This window comes from Delphinapterus leucas, chromosome 15 (assembly GCF_059928025.1).
Source record: "Delphinapterus leucas isolate spDelLeu-1000000601 "Yukka" chromosome 15, BTC_Dleu_Yukka2, whole genome shotgun sequence".
Classification (NCBI taxonomy): Eukaryota; Metazoa; Chordata; class Mammalia; order Artiodactyla; family Monodontidae; genus Delphinapterus; species Delphinapterus leucas.
Window position 1 is genome coordinate 78,845,700 of NC_143143.1, and position 26,506 is coordinate 78,872,205.

Consider the following 26,506-nt stretch of genomic DNA (forward strand, 5'->3'; position numbering starts at 1 on the left):
GGGAAGTTCAGTGAAGGGTATTTTTGGGAACCACTATTTCTGCAACTCTTGTCTAAATCTAAAATTATTTCAAAATAAAAATATTTAAAGCTCCAGGGGAAAAAAAGATCTGGTTTGGAGAAATGATGAACAGGATTGTTGATCAACAGGTGTGTTGGGAGGAAGAAAAGGGAAAAAAAAGTTACATTCTGCTTTGCATTGTTATCAAGTAAGATATAGATACAAGTAAAAATGCCCTAATACATAAGATGAACTGTATAATCATCCCTGAGCAATCTGTCTGTCTATACACCCATTTATTTGTACACAGTAAAATCTACTTTATATGTCCAGTAGGAGTTGTATTATTGGGCATCACTTCACTTCTGAATTTCCAGAAGGGAGGAGGGGAAATTCCAACAGGGGAGGCCACGTTTATGAATGTATACCAATGTATACATCTTGAATTGCATACAAGATATGTAAATGTATATCTTAATTTCATTATTATCTAAAATGAGAATCTCTTGTGAATATTTGAGGCAAAACACTAGAATTAGCTAGTATTTATTTTGTGCCTGTCCCAGAGTCTATTGTCACAGGTATTATACAATTTATGGGGGATCCAATACAAAGTTCCAATTATAGCCGTCATTAAGTGAGTACCTACCATGTGTCAGGATCTGGGCCAGGGGCCAAATGCCACTAAACCTGTGCCCATCATTTAGATGAGGATGTTGAGTTTCTGGGAAATTAATGAACCTGCTCAAGATCTTACAGTGTGAGGATGAATTGAAGGTATTTGGGGGTCACTGCCCCCAGCCTCTCAGCCAGTAAGTGGCAGAGCTGGCCTGAGATGTGGGTCTAGGCTTCTAACCACAGCTGCAGGGCCTCTGCTTTGTACTCTACTCTTTCCACAATTAGCAGAGGGCAGGACCAGGCATGGAGGGCTTACAATTTTATCCAAGTCAGTGTGTTTGCTTAAGGCAGCAACATACAAGTCATATATTACAAGGACTGGACCCTCAAGTCCCATATTTTATATTTTAGCCACTCTTGCCAACACTTGGTATCACCAGCTGTAAAGGTCTGCCGATCTTACAGTTGGAGGCTAGCTCACCTGTCCTTTTCAAGTCCATTTTCTTGAGTCAGCCCCTTGCAAATGGTCTGACCACAGGTTTGTCCTCTCCCACCATCTTTCTGTCCTTAGCCCTTGCCATGTTCTCCTCTGTTGGACTGTCTTTTTCTTAGTGATTTGAAAGAGATCTTTGTGCATGCTGGATGTTAATAATTTGTCTAAAATAGGTGGCAAGTATCCTGCTTGCCTTTAAATTTGCTATTTGGTGCCTTATTGCTATTACTATTATCGGTGTTTTAAATTTGGAGCTGTCGAATCTCTTTTCTTTGATGGTATTTGTGTCTTTTGAATAAACTAAAAATGTATTCCTCCGTATTTTCTTCCACAACTGTCAGTTTTGTTCAGGTTTTGTTAATCAAGGGGGATTTATTTTTGTAACTACAGCAGGGAATCTAACTTTATTTTTTCTAGCTTGATAGTAAATTTCCCCAGCCACATTTATTGGATTGTCCTCTGTCTTTCTTTTTAAATTACATGTAAGATTTAAATCTATTTCAGATGATCATGTGTTACTTTTATAATAGCAATAGCTGAAATACAATTACTTGAAAGGAATAAAATCATATATTGATGTCCTTCTCTCGTGTCTCCCCATGGCTCACACAATGCCAGGAACATAGTATGTGTTCAGTAAATATTTCTGAACTGAAGGTGTCAACTTTTCTGTTTTCTCCTGACAGTATTATGGTATATAATCTGTGATGTAATCTTCACGTTAGCTATGGCATCATTACAGGCATTTGGGGGTAAGATCATATTATTAAAGATTTTGTTCTTTTAGTGCCAGTTTTTCAGTTAGATTTTACAGAATCCCATTCTACAGACATAAAAACAGGAATGTGAGGTACCAGGATTTTCTGCTTTAAAAATGAAATCAACATAGCGAGTGGGAAGCAGCCACATAGCACAGGGAGATCAGCTCTGTGCTTTGTGACCACCTAGAGGGGTGGGAGGCAGACGCAAGAGGGAGGAGATATGGGGACATACGTATATGTATAGGTGATTCACTTTGTTATACAGCAGAAACTAACACACCATTGTAAAGCAATTATACTCCAATAAAGATGTTAAAAAAAATGAAATCAACAAATGGTATATAATCTTCATGCCCTCTTAAGCCCTTAATCACTGAAGGATTATTCATAGCACCCATTTTTGGCTATTCTTAAACTAAGCTACTTTGCAGCAATCCTGAATCTTTTCCCAAATAACTAAATGATATAGCAATGAGGGCACGAGGAGTAGCCCTTAGGAGACACTAGATAAGCATTTCTTTTTCCTTCCTTTTAAATATGTCCAATTTTAAGGAACTGCTTCCCTCCATCTCCCCACCCCATCCCAAGGCTCCCATTCATTTTCTGACATGGGCTTTTCAACTGCAGCATTTCCAATTTTTAGGTTGCCCTCAGTTACTGAAAATCCGGCAAAGCTCTGCATTTATTTTTTTGTGGTGCCCGCCCCATCCCCTTCCTTGATCACGGCTGTGTTCAGCTTTCAAGAGTTACGTTTAAATACAGGAACAGAAACAGTCTGTGAGGCTACCAGCAGTGAAAGATAATTCATTGGAAATGGTTCCCTGCCTGGCAGTTTTCAAGCAGACTCATCACCAAACACTAACTATGCTGGGAGCTTTGGTCATCGTGAACGTCATCGTCCAATTAGAAGTTACAGCATTTGCTGAGTCCTACGATTTATACACAACTGGTATTTCATATTGATTACACTAATCAAGGCACATGGTATAAATTCCTAACATCCCTGGGCAAACAGTCCAGATTTTTAACAATTCTCCTTTTTGCTGGTTACTGCACTAATTATGTGCTAAACGATGACATTATTATATTATATATATTATTATTAGTGGTGAAATTTCAAGCGATTTTATGCCTATACAGTGCCTACTCTGATGTTGGATTAAGGGGTTGGTGGATTTTATACTTGCAAATTGATACCTGGTCATCAGGACACTTGTGATATTTTTTGCCATTTTAAAATTTAATACACATCACTTAACTAATGCAAAAATACGATCATGGATGGAGTTTTAAAAAGTCCTCCACTAATGCGATCATGATAATCAGCTTATCTAAATTAGCATTGTACTTAACAAAATAACACACAGTTCTGGAGAAGGAGAAAGTCAACTTGGCCTTTCAGCATTGCTGATGAGGGTAAACTGGTACAACCTTTGTGGAAAGCAATTTGGTAACATTTAGCAAGAGCCTGTAAACTGTTCATGACTTTTGACCTAGTAATTCAATTTCTGGGAATCTAGCTGAATAATGCTATATATGGAAAGAGCTTTATGCATTGTGATAAAAGCAGCATTGTTTTTAAGAATAAAAAAATGAAAAGACACCCAAATGTCCACCAAGGGAGTAATGGTAAGTACCATTTATACGTAGTTTTGACAACATGGAGAAATACCGTATTAGGTTACAAAGAGGGGAAAATAAAAATTTCGAATTGTGCAGACATTAGCGTGTATTACACAACGATGTAAAAACATACTAAGCAGAACAAAAGGCTAAGAAAATAGAGTACAATGTTAGCAACTGTTGCCTATGGATTTGGGACTAGATTACAGGTAGTTTTCTGTATTATTCTGTATTTTCCAAATTTTCTATAAGCATGAATTTTTTTTTTTTTTTTGGGTATGCAGGCCTCTCACCATTGTGGCATCTCCCGCTGCAGAGCAGAGGCTCCGGACACGCAGGCTCAGAGGCCATGGTTCACGGGCCCAGCCGCTCTGCGGCATGTGGGATCCTCCCGGACCGGGGCACGAACCCGTGTCCCCTGCATCGGCAGGCGGACCCTCAACCACTGCGCCACCAGGGAAGCCCTAAGCATGAATTTAATATGATAAAAATGATTGACTGTATTGCAATAGTTTAAATTAAAACATTAAGATCAATATATTCTTTTGGAGTGAAATATCAGTAGTGCATTGTATTGCCCCCAGCACAATATTCCCTGTTCTCCAGAGGTGTGGTCACGTTCTCTGAGAATATTTTGTTAAAGGAAAGCACAGGAGTGCAAGGTGAGTTACAGATGAAATCAGGGAATAGATCTACTCTGTGACTGAATTTTTTGGGCAGAAACAAGGTCAGCTGCTGAAATGACTACTGCTCTAATTGGGTAAATTCCTATTTTATCCTGAAGTTAGAATGCCAGAAAATAACAAAGAAACCCATGAAGGTGATCAATTCTTCCACGCTCACATTTTGAAAGACGTTCTGTGCAATTCATAAACTGCATTTAAAGAACTCTTTTCAGTATTTTCCAGAAAATGAGGTTAAAAAGTGTCCAAAGGTGGGTAGGAGGCTATAGGTGTGGAGGAAGAGTGTAGAAGAAGCAAAACACAAGAGATGAGATGTTCATAGAATGTTTAAATTCCAAAGGACTTTACACATTTAATGTATCATTTATATTTAGAACTGGGCATCAAAGTGAATAAACTGGCAAAGTGGATGAGAACCTCTAAGATAAATTTAAAAGTTATTTTTATTTGTAATACTTGCTTGTTGTAAAAAGCCTAACAGAATAGATTTTAGTAAAGCAATAAAAGCTCTCCACTCTTTCCCACGCCTGCTTCACTTACCAGAGACGGCCACCATTAAAGTTATTTCATATCCTTTAAGACAATACTCATGTATATAACTTTTTAAAAAAAACACCAATGGAGATTAAACTGTACAGAGTACTCTGCAACTTAATTTTACTTAATAATTGACCTTCAACCACTTGTATCTCAACACACATGGGTCAACCACATTTTTTTTTTTTTTTTTTAGTGATGCGTGGTCAGGACTGCATGGCTGTATCATTATTTGACCAGCCCTGTTCTCATGGACATCTGGTTGTATCCTGCTAACTGTTCTTGTGGACAACACTTCTCTGAACATCCTTGAACATACTCATTTGCATACTTGAATTAATTCCACAGGAGAAATTCCTGTAAGAATAATTGCTGGGTCAAAGGGAACTCACATTTTAATATTTTGGTAGATATCATCAAATTGGTCCCCCTCAAAATCTCCCTCTAGCAAGGCATAAGAATACTCTTTCCCACTATCTGGCTGTAGAATTAAATTTTGTTTACAACGAATAGGCGATTTCTATTCCATTGTGTTCACTTAATATGTCTATTTATTTTCAAAGTACAGGCATTTTTTACTTGACCAAAGAGAAGAGGATAAACGGCAAGGTCTGTGTAGGTTTGTCCTGATTCAAGTAGGTGCATCAGAAATTACTATTAAGAAAGTAAATCCAATTCATAAAATATGTAATTAATTCCAAAGTCACGCATACCAATTTGAGGATTAAGGAAACTCCTGGGTAATTGAGAATTGTTGGCAGTATTAACTACTCATTAAAAAATATAAATTATGATTAGCTAGTCCAATCTGGTGCTTAGCATGTGCCAGGCACTGTTCTAGCTCTTTACATAGATTAACTTATTTAACCTTCATGACAACTCTATGAGGTAGGTACTACGATTATTTTATAGATTTAAAAAAATGAGGCACAGAGGGTCTTAATATGACCAAGGTCATGCAACTAACGAAATGACAGAGCCAGAATTCCAGCCAGGTACTCCGAATGCAGCCTCTGGGCTCTTAACTACCATGCTACATTCAAAGCTCATCTTCAGGAAATAAGGATGCATTCAACAGTTCTCCACAAAGCTTTTCATCATAGCACTGACGATGGAAAACTTCCTTACCTGCCTTGGGTTGGAGGTGTCCCCAACGGCAAGATGCTGTGATGGCTAAAGTACAGGTTAATTTTTTTTTAAAAATAAATTATTTATTTATTTATTTTTGGCTGTGTTGGGTCTTCGTTGCTGTGTGCAGGCTTCCTCTAGTTGCAGAGAGCAGGGGCTACTCTTCATTTTCAGTGCGCCAGCTTCTCACTGCAGTGGCTTCTCTTGTTGTGGAGCATGGGCTCTAGGTGCATGGGCTTCAGTAGTTGTGGCACGTGGGCTCAGTAGTTGTGGCACGTGGGCTCAGTAGTTGTGGCTCGCGGGCTCTAGAGCACAGGCTCAGTAGTTGTGGAGCACAAGCTTAGTTGCTCCATGGCATGTGGGATCTTTCCGGACCAAGGCTTGAACCCGTGTTCCCTGCATTGGCAGGTGGATTCTTAACCACTGCGCCACCAGGAAAGCCCCTACAGGTTAATTTTTATTTTGCTTTTCTACATTTCCTCCAGTGACCACATGTTGCTTTTGTAATAAGAAGACAAACTCACTTTACAATAGTGACAGCTCTTAAGAACTGAACGCTTTCAATACCGGAAGGTAGCTTATCTTTCCAATGTCTCATCCAACCTCCATACCAACAGCCACTCAGCATCAGGAGGGTTTTGTTTCATCAAACCACAAAACCATGCAAACACCATGACCCACTTGTGTCCGATGACTCTGCCCTTCAAGAGCTCAATCTGTAAAATGGGGCCAGCGTCACCTGCTCTGGAGAGTTGCTGTATGGAGTCAAGGCGTTTGTGAGGTTCACGCACCCTTTGGCACTGGCAGCTACTATCATTATGATTTTTGGGAGCCAACCCCAAAAGACAGCCATGATGACCAATTTTAAACCAAAACGTTTATAGATATAGACACCGACTGCTAATGGTGACTGCCTGTTGAAAGGGAAAATGAGGGGCTGTGAAAGGAGAGACTTTTCACTGCACATCCCCTGGTATTGCTTGATTTTTTTTTTAGAAAGTCAAGATTATTATTTTAAAAGAAAACATTTTAGGACTGAGGACTTCTTATAAATGACTTTCATATTTCAGAGAGAGGATATGCTGAGCTTTTTAGTTAAGTGAACATTTGACAAATGTAAATTTACTTAGTATCACTTAGATACTTAAGCCACACTAGAATCTTTAATTACAACAGCTACATGGCTAAGGCTTTTGTATTTGAACTGTAATATAAAACCAATATTTGGAGACAGCACACGTCAGAAAAAAATCCTATTCAAACATTCCATTCACGTCAAAAACAATCAAGAAATAGGAGAGCAGTTTAAAATTATGTATCATATTTTAATAAGCTGTTCTGACTGGCAGGGGTAGTAAACTACAGCCTGGGGGCTAAATCTAGCCAACTACCTGTTAGTTTATTTTTCTAAGTGAAATTTTTATTGAGATAATTGTAGATCCACATGTAGTTATAAAAGTAACAGAGATTCCTTGTATACTTTGCCCTGTGTTTCTCATATAATCTATCACCTGTTTTTGTATAATCCATGAGCTAAGGATTTTTGGATTTTTAAGCGGTTGAGAAAATTAAAAATATTTTGTGATGTGAAATTACATGAGATTCCAATTTCGGTGTCCGTAAAGATTTGCGGGAACACACGCACATTCCTTTACATACCACTTCCAGCTGCTTTTGTGCTGTGAGGCCAGAGCTGAGCAGTTGCAAGTGACCGTACGACCTGCAAAGCCTAAAATATTTCCTACCAGCTTTACAGAAAAGTTTGCTGGCCTTTGGGCTGCAGACTGGGCTAGGGTCAGGAGAGAAATGAGTATCTGGAATAAAGATTTTTCTTTCAAGGACAATTTCTAAATGATGTCTGTACCATTGATTCCCTCAGATATCGATGTTAGAAATGTCTTCTTGCAATGAGGGACAAATGGACAATTAAATAAGAGGCAAATATGTCCAGTTTTTTCTCAAAATCTAGAGATGTCTATGTGTTTTGAAAGAATTACACACAGGATGTGAATTTCTCTTAAATATAAAGGGATCATTTATCAAAACTAAAAGTAATGAAGGTAGATTGTTTCAAGTCCACAAGTAACCACCAATACAATTGAAATAACCATTTCCCTCCCAGGATGCTTAAAATGAACAAGTGCAGATAACCCTGCACTGAACACTAGAATTATCTGCTGTTATTCATGTGTTACTCTCTCAGCCTTGGGTAAAAACCCTACCCTTAGCTTTAGGCTGAAGCCAGTCCGTTGTGACCTTTCCAGAAATAGGTGGTGCAGTGTGAGAGCACGTGAGTATGTGTAATGCCTCGAGAATTTCAGGATTGTTTGACAAACATACACTGTCTATTTTCTATAGGCCAAAGTCCCTCAAACTAACAGGTGAGAATTGAGCCATCTTAAGAACAGTTTATCAGAAAAGGGCTGTACGTAGGCATTACAAAGAGCCTTGTTCGGTGAATCCCTCCTAATGCAAGGTCTTTTGGGGGGTGGGTGAGGGGAGGCAGGGGTAAATATTTAAGTCCTGGTGCTACTAGATCTAGTTATGATGGAAAGAACTGCAAGTTCAAATTTTACCAAGAAAACCAGACCCCAGAAATTCCATTAGCATCAGAGGTCTTAACCTAGCAGCAAAGGGACCCTGGATAGAATTTAGAGGGTCCAGGGATTTGGATGGGAAAGAAGATGAATCTTATTTCACTCGCCTCTAACTGAAATTGAGCATTTGTCAGTTTGGGATGCAGGTACCAAACCACAGAAGCATTAACAGGACCAGTGATTCAGTCAGCAAAAGAAATCAGTTTTTTTCATATAACATTCTGGTTGCTGTAGCTATCTTGAAATAACATTTATACGCATCTCTCCTTCAAAATTAAGAGTATGGCTGACCCTTGAACAACACAGGTTTGAACTGCACTGGTCCACTTACACGCAGGTTTTTTTTTTTTTCAAAAGTAAATACTACAGTACTACATGTCGTGGCTGGTTGAATCCACAAACATGGAGGAACTGCGGACATGGAAGGCCAAAGGCCGACTATAAATTAGACTAAGATTAAGCCCTGCATTGTTCAAGGGTCAACTATGGTTACTAACTAGGTCTGCTGCTACAGCCTTCATTTAATATAATGCTAATAAAAATGCCCATAATCCAAGAAATATTTTGATAACTATTTCAATATAACTGTTTTCCTTGGCAAACCTATACATTTTGTTTTATTCTTTTAAACATCACTCAGAGAAGGGATTCAGAGATTCCACTGGATTCACAAAGGGGTCCATGACTCAAAAAGCAATGAAGAAAACTGGCCTTAAGGCAGGTCTCCCAAGTAGGTGGTGCTGGGTATTAGAAGGAGCTCCACTTGGAGGACGCAGACACTGGTTCTAATCCTGACCAACTGCTGGACTTGGGTTCTTTACCTTCATTCCCTTCTCTATTAAAACAGAAACATCTCAAGGTGGGGCATGAACGAGATCCTATCCACGTGGCCCCTGAGAGTGGCTGAGCACAGGCTCAGGTGGCCACTCATACTCTTGGGAGTTCAAGTGCGGTTATCACCAACGATCAGTATTGAAGCAAAATTTGCTCAACCATTTTGTAACCTGCCTGTTGGGGGAATGTAACATGGGTCATTCCAGCAATACTTGCCCCCAGCATGTGGGCAGACAGCCTAGGGACATTTTCCGATCATCCAACAACACCCATGTTCAAAATTTTTTCCAATCCAACTATCGACCTCACCATTCGTGCAAAAGATCTTGTCCTTTTCCTGCCTCGACACTTAGAACTCAAATCGCTCCGTCCCTGATTCCCCTACTTCTGCCAGTGGAAGACACCCTAGTCTAAGTGGAGAGTCAGGCTGCAAATAACACACAGGCACGGGAGTCCAGCACACGTGGGTCTGACTTTCCTCTGTTAGCTGCACCGAGCAGGTTAACTTTTCTGAAGATTAGCTTTCTCTTGTAACAGCAAATACAAATGTCATTCATTGTAAGGTTTGAATGGAATCCGGCAGGGAAATGCTTGAACTTCATGGTTCACGGTGCTTCTTCCTCCCACCCAGAGCCCTGGCTGGTCAGCCCCAGCCAGGAGTCTTGTTTTCAAAAGTTGAGACCTTTTCTGTACCAGTGATGCACACAGGCTCCCTTCTTAGGCATGTTTTTCTTTCCTCACAGGACTGGCTGCGTAATTTGCAGGGCTTGATGCAAAATGCAAATGCAGGACCCCTTGTTCAAAAATTAAGAATTCCAAGACGGCAAAAGCAGAGCATGCACCCGAGTGTGAGGCCCTTCGTGACTGCACAGACGGCAAGCACCCATGAAGACAGCCCTGCTCCTTCACTGGAGCAGCTCTTCCCACCTGGCTGCACGTTAGAATCACCTGCAGAATTTTAGAAAGTACTGATGCCCAGGCCCTTCCCCACAGAGACGGATTCCAAATACCTCAGAGCTTTCCAGCTACTGCAGCCCAGAGCCACAGTTGAGACCCACCGGACTAGAGGGACAGAAAGCCTTGGAAGAATGCCATGGGCCAGTATGCACAAAGGACAGAGGGTGCCCCAACAAGCCCTGATAAAACAGAAACGTTCACGTACAGAATACCCTGGGTGTTCAGGACCCGTGCCAGGTGTTTCATAGCAAAGTCATCTCCAGCCTTCAAGAGCCTGCATTATTGCTCAGGGGCAGAGAATACTCATGACTCAGCATCTCCTTGTGGGGTTTTAACTCGGCAAGGCTACTCCAGAGCCACGATTTCCCAGCACCCTTTGCCACAGCCACGGCATATGACCAGCCATGTAGCCAGGAGAGGTGAGCATAAGTTTATGTGCAACCTTCTAGCAGTGCTAAGAAGAGGGAGGATGGCTTCCCCCTCCTATCTTGGCTGGAGCTTAAGTTGCCACCACCTTGGACCATGTGTTGAAGATGCGGGGCGGGGCTGAGAAGTAAGATAGAAACCACGATGCCCAGTGTCATAAGGTCACAGTACTAGTTCCTGGTTGTCCCCATTCCCTGGCCCCAAACAAAATAAACGAGAAAAAGGCACACAGGTGAGCCAATTTCTGTTTTGGTGTTTTCAACCAGTCGACTTTATCATTAAGCCAAATGCCTGAAATGGCCCATTTTACAGACGAGCAAACTGAGAATCTGAGGTAAAATCTCTAGCCGGACGTCAGCCAGACAGTAGTGCCAGAGGCAGGGTTGTTCTTACCTCCTTCCTCCTCAACCCTGTTACCTTTTAACAAAAGAAGGCTCCTTTTGGATGGTTGTGTCATCATCTTACTCAGATCAACTTATTACTCTAACAAAATAACAGAAGTTTCTTCACCTTCGTATCTGAACAAGAGGCAGAGACCGGGGTGAGGTGGTTGAGGCAATCCCCTCTGGTGCAAATAGAAAGTGGCACCAAAAATCTCACTGATCAAGGTGACTATTTTAATGCAATTTTCCTAAAAACCAAACGTAACGCAGAAGAATCCACAACGAACAAAAACACCACACTCTTAAAGACAGGTCCAAGTCTGCCCCTGCATGGTCCTGCCTTAATTCCCAGGCCAACTTCTAATAAAACTTCATTTACAAAAACAAAGCACCTGACCTGTGGGCCACAGTTTGCCAATTAAAAAAACATTGCTTTAAAACGAGTGATTACTGAGTTTTGAGTGCCCTAGGCACATGCCTCCCTTGTCTCACCCTAGTTCCAGCTCTGGATGGCACCGGGGAGAAGTAGATGAGTTAACACAGGTCACGTTCTCACGGTGTCTGGCTCAGAGTAAGGACTCACAACAACATAGCAACAGGAATTGAGGCGCATACTTTTTAAGAAATTAAACCCAGGGACAAACAAAAAATTCATGTTCTACAATGTTTAGAAGGCAGCAAGAAACCTTAATCAGAGGAGAGCATGAGGGTAACATCTTGATTTCTGTACTCTTCACTGGAGATTTTATAGCTACACTGACTAAGGATCAAAAGGACGCAGCTTTTCCCAGTGCCTAAGCTGGAACTTGCCTATCTCTTGCATGAAGCTGTAGCTTGCTTAAAGGGATCCCAGGAAACTTGGCATTCTCAGTATTTCTCCTGTGTTTTCACCCATCATCAATTACCCCGTTGCTTGCACTCAATAGCCCAGCTCAGGGGTCAGCAAAAGATGGCCCTCCAAATCATGGCCTGCTTTTTGTAAATAAAGTTTTATTGGCACACAGCTATACCCATTCACTTACCTGTTATGTACGGCTGCTTCGGTGACAATGGCAGAGTTGAGTGATCGTGCCACAGAGGTGAACAGAGCTGAGTAGTTTCAACAGAGACTAAGGCCAGCAAAGCCCCCCAAATTTACTATCTGGCCGTTTACTGAAAAAGCTCGCCAACCCCTGGTCCAGGTGATGTCAAACTGCAAACATATTCATTAATCAATTTCCCCTTTCAGATCCATATTGACCTTGCGAAACAGAGCTGGGTGCAGAAACCATGTCAGCGGCCTCTTACCTACTATGGCTGCTTCCCAGCTTTATTTGGTGACTAGCTGTATATTTTAAGTCTCATCCTCATTTTATAAAGTTTTGTTGGAACACAGACATGTTCTTTTTCTTATAGTCTGGCTGCTTTTGTGCAGAGAGTTTAGTCACAAAGGAGACCTAATGGCTCCATAATGCCTCAAATATTTACTATTTATATTAAATATTATCTGATCCCAAACTTTTTGCTGACCTCCGCTCTACTGGGCAAGCAAATTTGCTAGGTGATACCAGCGTGGATCCAAGACCCTTGATGCCCATACAGCTGTGAAAAAATGTCTTGTAAAGAGGCTGATATTTTTCCTGTTTATCTGAAGAGCTATAACACCAGAAGTACAAGCAACGTCTATACGATTTCGATCTATCGGTTCCCACTTGAAAGGTCAACAGCCCTTCTGTTACCAGAACAGAAACACAGATAAGACTCTTTGACAAACGGCAGAAAGGTGACTAAAGAATCTGTACAGTGCACCAGCATTCAGTAACAAAACACTTCTGAACAACCAAAAATAGCTCTAGAGCAAAGAAATGATTAATTTTCTCTGCTATCATTTCCATCTTTTCTTCTCACAAAAAGATCCAACAGTGCGTTATAACTCGCCTGAAGTCAGACTTAAACGGAATCAGATTTGTTCAAACAAAATTTCTAAAATAAGTTCTGTACCGATCCCCTGCATACAATCTATAAAAAAATGTTTTCACATCCTTGTTTCTAGTGTATCAAAAACAATGGATCTATTCAATGTTTTAAAAGCACAGATGTTTAGCTTGATGAGGGCACACAAGAATTTGTATTAAACAAAGACTGTATTTGAAGAAAAGAACAAAGCAACTTTGGATAAATTATATATCCACTGGCATTCCATGGCCTCCTAAGTTTCCGTCAAGTGAAATGTCCATTTACAAGAGGTTTGGGGTTTCTCGTTTGTTGGTTCAGCAAACACCAAGGGCTTACCGTGATGAAGGCACTAGTCTCAGGCTTTCCCACGCATCATATGTCCCAGAACCAAGCCCAGGACCCACTGGGCCCCTCATCTCTTTTTTTATGAACCCAAGTAGGCCAAGGTTGAATTTCACAACACACACAATTACAGGCTGAGCTAGCGTCAGCTTGATCTTTGGCGCCACCTACAGATCAAACTGCATTTCGCTTCACTACAGCACTAAGACACAGATCTCCTACGTGCATTTACAGAGAAATTACTACGGGGCCGGGGCAGCACCACAGAACCCCACACCATAACCTGTCTATGGAAGACCATAAAAATGGAGTGCCCCTCTTACACCATTCTACAGATGAGCTTGCCTTTTTATTATAAGACAACAGATAAAAGGAACCACACAAAAAACGTAGAAGGCGAATACTCATAAACCACCACCCAGGTTAAGAAATAGAACTTTTCCGGCCACCCCAGACCCTCCAGGTACCCCGCCATCACCTTCACCTTTCCCGCTCTACAGATGAGCGTAGTATTAGTTTTTCCATGTGGTCTAATTAGTTTCATAATGCCATCGGAGATGGATTGGTTTTAGAACTGGAATCCATTGCGAAGAAACTATCCCTACTGGAGGGAGCAGTGCTCGATGGACGCCCCCCACCTTGGAACCGAGACAACCTGCTTAGACGATTCTTGGAGGGAAGACAGGGACACGGATGGGGGAGGGTCTCCACAGCGTTGCCTTGGCGCCTGCCTGCCCTCAGGCCACGGTGACTGGGGCCATGGCCTCGCTGGAGCAGGTGTCCCCTCAGCTGGTGACTCAAGTCTGGCTCGAAGGCCTGAGTGCAGAGGGCCGGGTAGGGGCGCGTGTCTGGCATTCCGGACGGCTGCCCACCCTCTCCGGCGGAACTAGAGGCACTGGCTGGGCTCCAGGGATGTCTCGAGCTGCCCCACGGAGACCAGGGTGCCCAGCTGCCCCGAGGCACTGCTCTCGGACGGGAAGGTGACCAAGCCCGAGCTCTTGTTCTCACTGTGGTCACTGTGCTGCTTCTTGTGGCACCGCAGAGAGTCGCCCCTGACAAAGGAGGCGCCGCAGGTCTCGCAGCGGAAGGCCCGCTGGGTCACTATCTGGGCCACGTGCTGCCCACCGCTCTCTCGGGGCCCCTCCCTGCCCGGCGGGGCCCGGTTCTCTGTTTTGGCCTCGTCCCTGTGCACCTTGTCGATGTGCTTGGCCAGGCTGCTGGGCCGCTTGGTGTCGAAGCTGCAGAAGTCGCACTTGAAGGGGCGGTCCTTGCAGTGGACCCGGCTGTGCACGCGCAGGGCGGCGGCGCTGGAACAGGAGTAGCTGCACTCGGGGCACTTCTCGGGGTGGTCGGCCTGGTGGAGCCGGCTGTGCTCCAGGAGATCGGCCCGGTCCCGGCCCTGGAAGGCGCAGTGCAGGCACTTGAAGGTGTGCTTGATGCGGATGTGCGACTTGAGGTTCGCCTTCATGGTGCAGCGGACGTCACAGAACTCGCACTTGAAAGGCTTCTCCCCCGAGTGCACGATCATGTGCCTTTTCAAGTCCGAGCTGATTTTGAACTTGGCGCTACAGAGCCAGCACTGGAAGGGGGTGTCCCCTAGCAACGGAAGGTGTGTTTCCATTAGAGCAGGCAGGCAACACAGAACTCCCCCCAAACACACCTCAGAACACCTGGCCGCAGAGAGGTAGCTGGGTCTTTGAACTCCAATGACTTGTCACCTCGTAACACCACCACTTACCACGTATATTAACTCGCTTAATCCTCACGACAATCCTACGTGTGGGTACTACTACCCCCATTTTAATAGATGGGGTAATGGAGGCTCAGAGAGGTCAAGTTATTTGACCATGGCCAAACAGCAGGGATTTGAATCCAGGCATCATGGCATCCAAGTCCACACTCTTCATGACACTTCCGTTTCAGATCTAAACTCACTTAACTTGACACCCCAAATTTGGACAGGGAAGGAAGAGGTGTGGTTTATGTTACACACAACTGTTCCAAATCAAGTTAAGACTTATAAATGTGCTCACTTTAGTGTTTAACCTGTATTTTTACATCAGTTAACTGGCTTGTATTATTAAAGTTTTGTAGTTTCACAATGGCAGAATGAATTTTATTTATAAAATTAACTCAAGAATATGGCAGCAGGAGAAGACAAATCATGAAATGCCATAGCCTCCTCTGTACTCCCTGGAGGCACTGCTAAGGGTTTAGTTCTTTTGGAGGTTGTTACTTTAAATATCATTGTCAGTTGACTGTATGAAAAGATGAGATTCTTACTTATCCTACATAACCATCCTTTCCCCAAACTTCTCCTGCATTGTTGGTTGTGATTTTGACTCTTCTAGCCTTACTTTCTAAATTGAGTAACAGCTTCAACTTTTAGTCCATCAGCTTGAGAGGTTTAAGGATTCCTTTCTCTTTGTCACACTACCTTCTCCCTGCTTGAGAAATAGCTTTATTTTTACATTTAAGTTCGGTTTGCATTCTGACTTAATTCCCATGCTTTAACTAGTTGCTTTAAGCTTTAGACACAAACCACAGGTAATGTGTATTATGACTGGGTATGTGACGTTCACCTGAGCCAAATTCTGCACTGGGATTACGTCCACTTCCTTATAGTGGATAAACGTCCACTTCCACCTGGGCCAGTTGATCGTGTGGCTAGTATCAAGTTCACCTCGATTCTCTTTTTACATTGAAGTATTTTGATTTACAATATTATCTTAGGGTCAAGTATACAGCATAGTGATTCAATATTTTTATAGATTATACTCCATTTAAAGTTACTACAAAATAATGGCTATATTTCCTCATGCTGGACAGTACATCCTTGTTGCTTATTTTATACATAGTAGTCTGTATCTCTTAATCCCATACCCCTATCTTGCCCTTCCCTTCTCTTTTCTTACATGCTCACTTGGGGGTCACATTTTATCCTGCTTCTTGGCTTGTGCATTGAGGGAAAGAAGAATCTCACCATCACAAAAGACATCCAGTCTCTTAATTATGTAACATTTTACATGGAATTTCTTATGGATTTTGAGTTTCTGATTTGCTGAATTTCCTCTTAACTTTCCATATAAGTATCATCCTGATATTTCCCTTTATTACAACCCCAGTCAGCTTCATTCAGATCTTCACATATCAAATATCTCATGCCAAATTTTGTTTCCTCCCTTGTTTTGCTAGAGTTTATCTTCCAGTAACTTCCACTAGCCTGGTGGCTGTGCGTGAAGTCTCAAGTCCTTGTGCATTGTTGTCTAGTCTACGTTCACACTTGAGATAGTTTGGCTGGGTATAGAAGTCTACATACCAAATCATTTCTTAATTTTGTGGGCACTGTTCCACTATCTCCGAGAAGCCAATATTACTGAAAAGTCTTTCTAGGTATGGATCTCTCCAGCCATTCCCTTTGTCCTGTGTGGCATCTTGTAAGCCCTTTCATCTCTCATGGCCCCCGAGAATTGAAACATTTTTCTCATTTGATTTTCTCACTTCTCTTTTCTTCCTAGACCTAGTCAGAAACCAGACTTCTATCTTCTTATCATTAGTTCTCCAACTTTTTTCCTGGTCTCTGGGAAGTTTAACTTTATAGCCAGCAACCCTAGTTTCAATTCATACCTCTTTTTTCTGACTACCTTTGCTCATAAAACTCTTCTTGGATGCAACATTTCTGCCGGTGGGTAGATACCAAAGAAAACTGAAAAATTCTTGTAAGTTACCCAAGTACTCTGTTATGTCCAGAATTTGTTATTTGTTAGATTTGGCACATTTCATACCACTCGTTTTCTGCAGATGACGAGATAATCCATAGTTGACATTTTACAGTTAGGAAGAGTAGACTGGTTTAAGGATTAGACACAGGTGTCATGGGTTTTACCTGTTACTGGATAGTTTAGACCATTTTGCTAATAGGCTTCAGCTTCTCCTCTGAACTCTGACCTTTGCAGCCTACATACCAGTTCCAAGTCCAGAACGCTCAACGCAGACAGAAATTGGCTGGAAAGATTGGCTCCCAACACTATAGCTACCTCCCATTTGTCTGCTGGGACACAGTGTTCTTTACTCAATTTTAGATGTCAGTATATGCCTGTCTGCTTGCCATTTTCCATGAATTCACTGGAAATTCTCATTTTACGACTCTCCTTATGAGCCTCCCAATGCCCATTTTTCTGTGCCATGTGGGGTGGGTTGGTTCTATCTTTTTATTTCAACAGGGTCTCACAAAGAAGGGAAGGAAAAGCTTTTCTGCAAAGCCTAACTTCTAGATCTAGAAGTTTGTGACTTGCAGTTACATTCAGGTGATTTTGCTACACGTTTCTGAATTAAGCCACGCAATCAGAGTTTAAGTTAAATGACAGAAACACCTAGTTTATACATCAGACTTTTATTGAGATACATCCTTTGCTTCCTGACTGCTGAATTGGATTATCATCCCCAGTGGTATTCTATGTAGTCAAGTTAGAGAACCCAGATGTCAGACTTCCATGTTTTACTGAAAGCTGTTGTCCCGGTAGAAGAAACCACAAACTTCACCATCAACAGAGAAGTTCCAAACTTCTTTACTTACACCCTGAAGTCATTTAAGTTGCTTGTGCTTTTTTTTTTTTTTAAGTTGCTTGTGCTTTAACTAAATGAACGCTAAGGAATTAGAGAACAAGGGAGGCACCGAGGTTTCGAGGTGTGGGACGTACCTGTGTGGGACCGGAGGTGTACGGTGAGCTGGCTGGAGTTGCGGCTGGCGTAGGGGCAGAGCTGGCACTTGTACGGCCGCTCGTCGGAATGTATCCGCAGGTGCTTCTTGAGGCTGCTGCTGTCCACGGCAGCGTAGTCACACAGGTGACACTTGTGGGGCTTCACGCTGGTGTGGCACCGCATGTGCATAGTCAGGTTGTCCTTCCGGCTGAAGCACTTGTCACAGAACTCACACTTGTGGGGTTTGTCTCCTTCAAACACATAAGAAGAGTCAAGGTTTTAAGGGTTTTCTCTACCAAGATGACTGCAAAGAGATGTGACCAAGGTGGTAGCCTGAGCATAGGGGTCTGCTTCTTCCTTCTCACCAAATGCCCAGAGATAGGAAGACGCTGAGGTCTAGATTAGCACATTGGGCAACAAGTAGGTGTGCTAGTCACTCATGGCTCAGAACGTTTGAAGGCTCCTAAGGAACAGAGATAATATCAGACTGAGAGAAAATCATAGGCCAAACCTTGTTTGGGAAAACGAGAGTGGTCACAGAAGTATTCAAGATCAGAGCGGGCAGGTGGAAGGGTATTAGAACAGCTTTCTGGCTCACTAGTTGATAAAACACAGGGAGAATGGTCAGGTTGACCCTTCCCTTACTTGTACTAAACCACAAGCAGCAATGGTATCTACCTCCCAGGCTGTTAGGAAGTGAGCGTGCTTAGGCTGGAGAAACAATGTTAAAGGCCCCAAGTACCTAGAGGTACCCTGGAGAGCAGAGAACCCCAAGCCCAGAACATTGCCACCACATAACCACTCCAGACTGATCATATCCAAATAAAAGTCTACCCAATAACCAAATGTTTGGGGAAAGCCAGAACAGAAAGACATGCCTAACTCAAGAACCTGAAGTTAGAGAAAATAATTATTTCAACACTAAAAACAGACATGGATTTTTTTTTTTTTTTAATTAAAAAAATTTTTTTGGCCGCACCACCCAGCTTGCGGGATCTTAGCTCCCCAACCAGGGATCGAACCCGGGCCCTCAGCAGTGAAAGCGTCACATCCTAACCACTGTACCTCCAGGGAATTCCCCAGACATGTGTCTTAAGATGGCTTACCTAGAGTCATGGTGGTACAGTGTCAGAAGCCTAGGAATGACGAGATCTTAAAGCTTTCAGAAAAAAAAAAAAAGCCCAGATGAGCACACAACTCCTCAGACAACACTGGATGGTAGCAAGATGGGAACAGTATCTGCAAAGTTCCACAGAAATTATATCCTGTACTTGAACTAGCATTCCATGGGAAGAAAAAGTAAAGCCAGTTAACAGATGACGCAGGGTATCACACTTGAACCGTGTACGTCAGAACAACAAAAAGGTAAGTGGATAAGATGTGGGATTTAAGTAATGAAATGGAAAGTACTGCTTCCAAACCACCGAAGACTGCCAATCATAAAAAAAAAAAGGGATACAGGGCTTCCCTGGTGGCGCAGTGGTTGACAGTCTGCCTGCCGATGCAGGGGACATGGATTCGTGCCCCGGTCTGGGAAGATCCCACATGCCGCTGAGCGGCTGGGCCCGTGAGCCATGGCCGCTGAGCCTGTGCGTCTGGAGCCCGTGCTCCGCAATGGGAGAGGCCACAACAGTGAGAGGCCCGCGTACCGCAAAAAAAAAAAAAAAAAGGGATACATCAGAACACAAAATGAGGTAAAAATCAAACTAAACATCACTTAGTACAAGAAACAAATGGATTAAATTTCCTATTAAAAATGTCAATTACATTTAAAAAAAAATCAGCTTAATGCTCTTAAGATACCCAAATAAAAATGGCAGAGAAGTAGAAAACGATAGAAAAATACTCTAGGAAAATGCTAAAAGACATCAGAAATATCAATATTAGGCAAAACAAATCATGGTGAAAGCCACTAAAAATTTTATACTGAGGAGACAGAACTCACTAAGTAGATGTGAATCAGACTTATGAATCTAACACGGTTTCACAAAAGGTTTTTCAAAGAAAAGCTTGCAAATTGTAGGACATGTTTTAAAACAACTTTTGCTCAAGAATCAAAATCCAATTACAAACTCCCAAGAGATGAACAGGGGGAGCTCCATGTATCAAAGCCCGTAGCCTAGTCACTTTCCAGAAGAATGTCTGTGAACTTCAGGTCATTTTAAACAAAAGGCTGAAAGCAAGCAAACCATTTGCAACTCAAGAAACTAGAAGAAATGAACAGCACTTGATCAATAAAAACAAAAAATGGCTGTTAAAAGGGGAAGGTTTGCTCAAAGAAAAGGTACCAATAGGCCAGGGTTTTCAATCCCACCACTACAACCATTTGGGGCCAGGTGATTCTTTGCTGTGCCCTGTCCCGTGCACGTAAGATGTTTAGCAGCATCCCTGACCCTTTCCACTAGATGCCAGTAGCACCTTCCTCCCCAGTTCTGAGAGTCAAAAATGTCTTCAGATATTACCAAATGTCCTGGGGGGAGGGGGACAAAATTGTATCTGGCTGAGAACCATTTTAATAGACATTGGAAAGGAGAAAGTGGACAAGAAATAGACAAACTCAATCATGATTATTAAGTAGGCCTTTACCCCAATCAGTTTAGAAGACTCAATAAAATGGTGATCATCCAGGAAGATATAAAATTACAGTCTGAATCAAGAAAGAAAATGGAGCGATACCACTTAGAAAAACTGCTATGTCAGAGATGTACCCCAAGGTAAATTGTTTATTGTTCAAATAGTCACTGTCGTTCCCAGGAGAATTATGCTGCATGGTCCCATCACTGCAGGTTTGGACATGTGACTGGCTCTGCCCAATGGAAGAGGAGCAAAACTGATGAGTTACTGTTAGGCAAATGCTTTTAAGAGCCAGTGCCTTGGGAATTCCCTGGTGGTCCAATGGTTAGGACTCCTGTTCGATCCCTGGTACAGGAACTAAGATCCTGCAAGCCACTCGGTGTGGCCAAAACAAAACAAAAACAAACAACAAAAAACAGCCAGTGTCTGGCTGGCTACACTCGCCTCTCTTGCCCAAGATGGCCTGTAACATTCCAGATCAGGGTTTTTTTTTTTTTTTTTAAGTATAGTTGATATACAATATTATATATTTCAGGTGTACAACATAGTGATTCACAATTTTAAAGGTTATATTCCACTTATAGTTATTATAAAATATTGGCTTGCTTTATTCCCTGTGAAGAGCAGGGTTTCTTTTTTTTTTAAATGAATTTACTTTATTTATGTATTTATTTTTGGCTCTGTTGGGTCTTCGTTGCTGTGCGCGGGCTTTCTCTAGTTCCGGTGAGCTGGGGCTACTCTTCATTGCAGTGTGCGGGCTTTTCATTGCGGTGGCTTCTCTCGTTGTGGAGCATGGGCTCTAGGTGTGCGGGCTTCAGTAGTTGCAGCATGTGGGCTCAGGAGTTGTGGCTCACAGGCTCTAGAGCACAGGCTCAGTAGTTGTGACATATGGGCTTAGTTGCTCCACGGCATGTGGGATCTTCCTGGAGCAGGGATCGAACCTGTGTTCCCTCCATTGGCAGGCTGTATTCTCAACCAGAGCAGGGGTTCTTATTTTGGGCCTCATGGATACAAGTTAGGGGATCCAAGACCTTGCATGAGAAAGGATTAGATTTTTATCTCCATTACCTCAAACTGGAATTTAGCATTTCCTCCAATTATGGATGTAGTCAATAAGCCATAATAATGGTACCCGAGACCTACATTAATAGACATAAGCCATGTTCAGACCACATTCTACTTGCTGTAGTTCTCAGTATCCTTTATGCTCATCACTACTTCACAATTAAGATAGTAGACCAGCCACTGGATCTGAAAATTAACTGCAGAGCTTCAGTGCTTCTGTGCCAACGAATCATCTGGGGGTGAGGAGGTCTCATTAAAATGCAGATTTTTTCACAGTTTTGAGATATAATTGATATATGAAATTGTGTAGGTTTAAGGTATATGATGTGATGATTTAATACATGTATATCATGAGAAATGATTACCACAATAAGGTTACTTAACACCTCCATCACCTCAGTTACCATTTTGTGGTAAGAACATTTCAGATCTATTCGTAGCAACTTGCAAGTATATAATACAGAATTGTTAACTACAGTCACTATGCTGTACATTTGATCCCTAGGACTCATTCCTCTAATAACTACAAGTTCGTACCCTTTAACCAACATCTCCTCATTTCTCAAGCTGAGCTCACAGAAACAAAGTAAAATGCAGTTTCAGATTCAGTGGGCCTGGGTGGGGACTAAGATTCTGTGTTTCTAACGAGCTCCCAGGTGGTGGTGACCTTTCTGGTCTGTACCACACTTCAGAAAAGCGAGGGTTTAGTGTATTAAAATACCACACGATGAACACTTTGACAGCAATTGTACTTAAATATAGTTTAATGTGCTTTTATTATGTTTAAAAATACTGTTCTGCGAAGGGTCCTGTAAGCTTCACAAAATTGCCAGGAGTCCACAGCAAGAAAAAAGGTCAAGGGCTTCCCTGGTGGCGCAGTGGTTGAGAGTCCGCCTGCTGATGCAGGGGACACGGGTTTGTGCCCCGGTCCGGGAAGATCCCACATACTGTGAAGTGGCTGGGCCCGTGAGCCATAGCCGCTGAGCCTGCGCGTCCGGAGCCTGTGCTCCGCAACGGGAGAGGCCACAACAGTGAGAGGCCCGCGTACCGCAAAAAAAAAAAAAAAAAAAAAAAAAAAAAAAAAAGGTCAAGAACGCCTTTATCTGGCGTATTCCAGAGCGGTCGCTCCATCAGCCAGGTCCCGGAGAGTAGACCACAAGGAGCAGAGCTGACACTGACTCTGGGGACACAGGGGTGAGCAGAGCAGGCTTCAGTGGCCACTGAGATGGACACTGTCATCACAGCCTAACCTACACCCTCTCCAGCCTCTGGAAAAAAGTCATAAACAGAGTACTGTGGGCGCGTTCTAACCAATTTTCCAGCAAAAGTGTTTTCATGTTCAATTGTTTAATCACAGAGGGAAAGAAAAAAATGCCTCAACTCACTTCATGATAGATTAATTCTGATATCAATACCAAGGGAAGAAATAGAGTGGGATAAAAATACAAACATTGGAAGTCACTCTCTTTTATGAGGCTAAACGCCCGAGAACCATCCTAAGTGCAGAACATTTGAAATTCAATCATCATTCTTGATGAAAAAACCCAAACTCAAACCAAACATGCCCCCAAACCAACTTCAGAAGGCTTGGAATAAAAAAATCTTCTTTAACATGATAAATGATCTCGAGAGAATTCTAAGGACTCGAACCACAAATGGTGTTTAAAAAAATAAATAAAAATAAGGGAATTCCCTGGCAGTCCAGTGGTTAAGACTCAGTACTTTCACTGCCGAGAGTCCGGGTTCAATCCCTGGTCAGGGAACTAAGATCCCATAAGCCGTGCAGCACAGCCCCCCACCCCCCAGAAAAAAAAAAAAATCAAGACATTTCATTAGAGTTAAGGGGTAAGATATGGATGGTTTACCTTCACCACTACTCTTCAACTCTGACCCAGAGCACCACGGCCAAGGCATTCCAGATCAAGTAGAAAGAGAGGAAAACTCACTCTTTGCATATGATAATCTACCTGGACAATCCAAAAGAGTGGACTTGAACTATTAGAATAACTAAGACAGCAAGGGGCCTGGAGAGAACACACACAATTCTTCTGAAACTAGTCCTGCTCCTTTCAGCACTCTATCCAGTTCCAACGTCCCCCCTCGCTCCCCCGTCCTTAATCCCAGTCTCCTCCCTAAAGATAAGCACATTCTGGGAGGGTGGGAGGGAGATGCAAGAGGGAAGAGATATGGGAACACATGTATATATATAACTGATTCACTTTGTTACAAAGCAGAAACTAACACACCACTGTAAAGCAATTATACTCCAATAAAGATGTAAAAAAATAAAATAAAGATTCCACATACAAGTGGAAAAAAAAAAGATAAGCACATCCCCACTTGGAAGGTGGGGAGGCAGGGTGTGGTGGTGATTGAATTAAGTGCCAGGTGATACATGATGCTCTGTCATTCAGTCTTTTTGTTTTTACATCTTTATTGGAGTATAATTGCTTTACAATGGTGTGTTAGTTTCTGCTTTATAACAAAGTGAATCAGTTATACATATACATATGTTCCCATATCTCTTCCCTCTCACAGTCTTAATTTAGAACTTTCCAGCTAGCCGACTGAGGAAAATACAGTACTCGTTTCTTTTGGACTTTACTCCTTGTGGGCTTTTCATGTGAATATTGGCACTTCTACGTCTTAAGTGATTGCTTGTTCAAATCCTCTTCCGTTGGAGTGATCTTTGATTTGTAGGCATCCTGTGTGTTCTGAAGATGAACTCTGCCCCACGTTGCACATTTCTTGTCGGGCACTTGTCTTAACTCCTTAATCGTATCTTATTGTAAGCTTTAACTTTAGTCATATTTAATGTCTTCTTTGTGGTCTTTGCTAATTGTTTTTGCCTGTCTATCTCCCCCCATAAATTTGTCCTCCTATATTTGCTAGTAAGTCATATACTTTAATATTTAACTTATTTAGTATATTTGAAATCTGAATGGTAAATTTCCCTATTAAAAATGTCAATTATATTTTTTAAAAAGTCTGCTGTAAACCAAAATATGCTACTTGGCTTGAGAACAAGCGCTTGTGGGACGATTGCACTGAAAACTGGGTGCTTTTCTTATGCTGCACCATTTTGGTCTGAAAGAACTGAAAAAACCATGATTATTTTCAGATTTGGTATTCGGCAGAGGTTTTCTAAAATATGAACTAAGTGAGACTGTCGTGTCAAGGAACGTTACTGATGATACTGTGAGGTTAACTTTTGGATTCTAAAAGAAAAGTTCGGATTTCAGAACATATATCCCCATTACCCTGGGCCCGCAGCATCCTAGTTCTTAGATACTTCTGATGAGATTGGTAATATTAAATGTGATTTTCTCCTATGGTTACAATGAAATGGGTCAACATTTGGAACAATTATAAAAGTTAGTAAAACCTACATTTTCCCAGACGTCCAGTGTATGACTGTCAAATCAAGCCTGGGTAGGAGCCATTCAAAGTGGAAAACAAACTAATGAATGGATTTTAACTTAACAGTTTGAAAAATTTATGGATATGACTGCAAATTCTATACAGCAACTAGTCTTTAACAAACTATCATTTGTTGTATTTTGGTGTAGTATTATCGGAAAAGGTTATCAAAATACTCCTCCAGGGCTTCCCTGGTGGCGCAGTGGTTGAGAGTCCGCCTGCCGATGCAGGGGACATGGGTTTGATGCAGGGGACACGGGTTCGTGCCCCGGTCCGGGAAGATCCCACATGCCGCGGAGCGGCTGGGCCCGCTGAGCCATGGCCGCTGAGCCTGCGCGTCCGGAGGCTGTGCTCCGCAACTGGAGAGACCACAACAGTGAGAGACCCGTGTACCGCAAAAAAAACAAAAAACAAAACAAAACAAAAAACCTCCTCCATTTCCAATTACATTATATGAGAGGTCAGATTTTCTTCATATCCTCCAAGGAACACATGGCAATAGACTGTAAACTCGAATAGAGGGATGAGAATCCAGCTATTAAGACAGGTTTGCAAATGTGTATACAATGTCACTTATCACAGTTTTGGGAAATAGTTACTTTTCATAGAAGTGTTTATATATAATGAGCTTACTGGTTTTTTAAAAATTTACTTTTTTTTTTGGCCACGTGGTACAGCATGTGGGATCTTAGTTCCCTGACCAGGGATTGAACCCGCACTCCCTGCACTGGAAGTGTGGAGTCTTAACCACTGGACCATCAGGGAAGTCGTCTACTGTTATTTTTAAATGAATAATGTTTTAAAGTTTTCATTCTAACTTTTAATGCAGTAACTGTCGATAAAAAAAAACTCTTTGGGGATCTTCAGTTTTGAAGTGTAAGAGATCTCAAACAGTGGCTGGGAAATCAATGTTCTACCCGTTTGGCAAAGGTCCCTAAGTGATGAGCCATACATATACTGCCATCCTTGCCTCCCACTAACAGCTGCGTCAGAGATGTCATTTGGTCTATATTAGTTCTTTTTCTTGGTAATAGAACCTTCTCTTTGTAGCTGGGCACTTGCCACACAGATTGAAGATTTCAAGCTCCCGGCCTTCATTTCCACAGCTAAGAGTGGCCATGTGACTAAGTTCTGGCCAAATGGGTGTCAACTCAAATGGTGTGTGTAACTTCTAGGATGTGCCTTTAAGGTGCAGTAAGCCATCTCAGACCACACCAATGAGAGCTACATCACTGGGATATCAAAGCAACAAAAGAAGAGCCCGAGTCCCTGAAACCATGGGGCCTGGCCACCATGCCTGGACTGCCACAGGACTGAAATACTTTGCTTTTATGCAACCTGTAGTTGCTTACTCACTACTCCATGAGTCACAGGGGTACTGCTTCTGGGTCATGCCCAGAGAGAAAGATGCTGTAAGCACCCCAGGCCC

At 42.3% G+C, this 26,506-nt stretch overlaps 1 protein-coding gene across 2 annotated transcripts in view; it reads right to left on the reverse strand.

Moving 5' to 3' along the window:
* Positions 1-4: 4 nt before the first annotated feature.
* Positions 5-26,506, reverse strand: part of ZFP64 (ZFP64 zinc finger protein) — a 92,834-nt gene continuing 66,332 nt past the window's right edge. For both annotated transcript variants that reach the window (XM_022597479.3, XM_089897082.1), the window contains 2 exons: positions 18,018-18,269; positions 5-14,913 (listed from right to left, as the gene is read on the reverse strand). In XM_022597479.3, the coding sequence (XP_022453187.1) occupies positions 14,204-14,913; positions 18,018-18,269 (962 nt within the window). In that variant the 3' untranslated portion in view covers positions 5-14,203. The remainder of the gene's footprint in view (positions 14,914-18,017; positions 18,270-26,506) is intronic.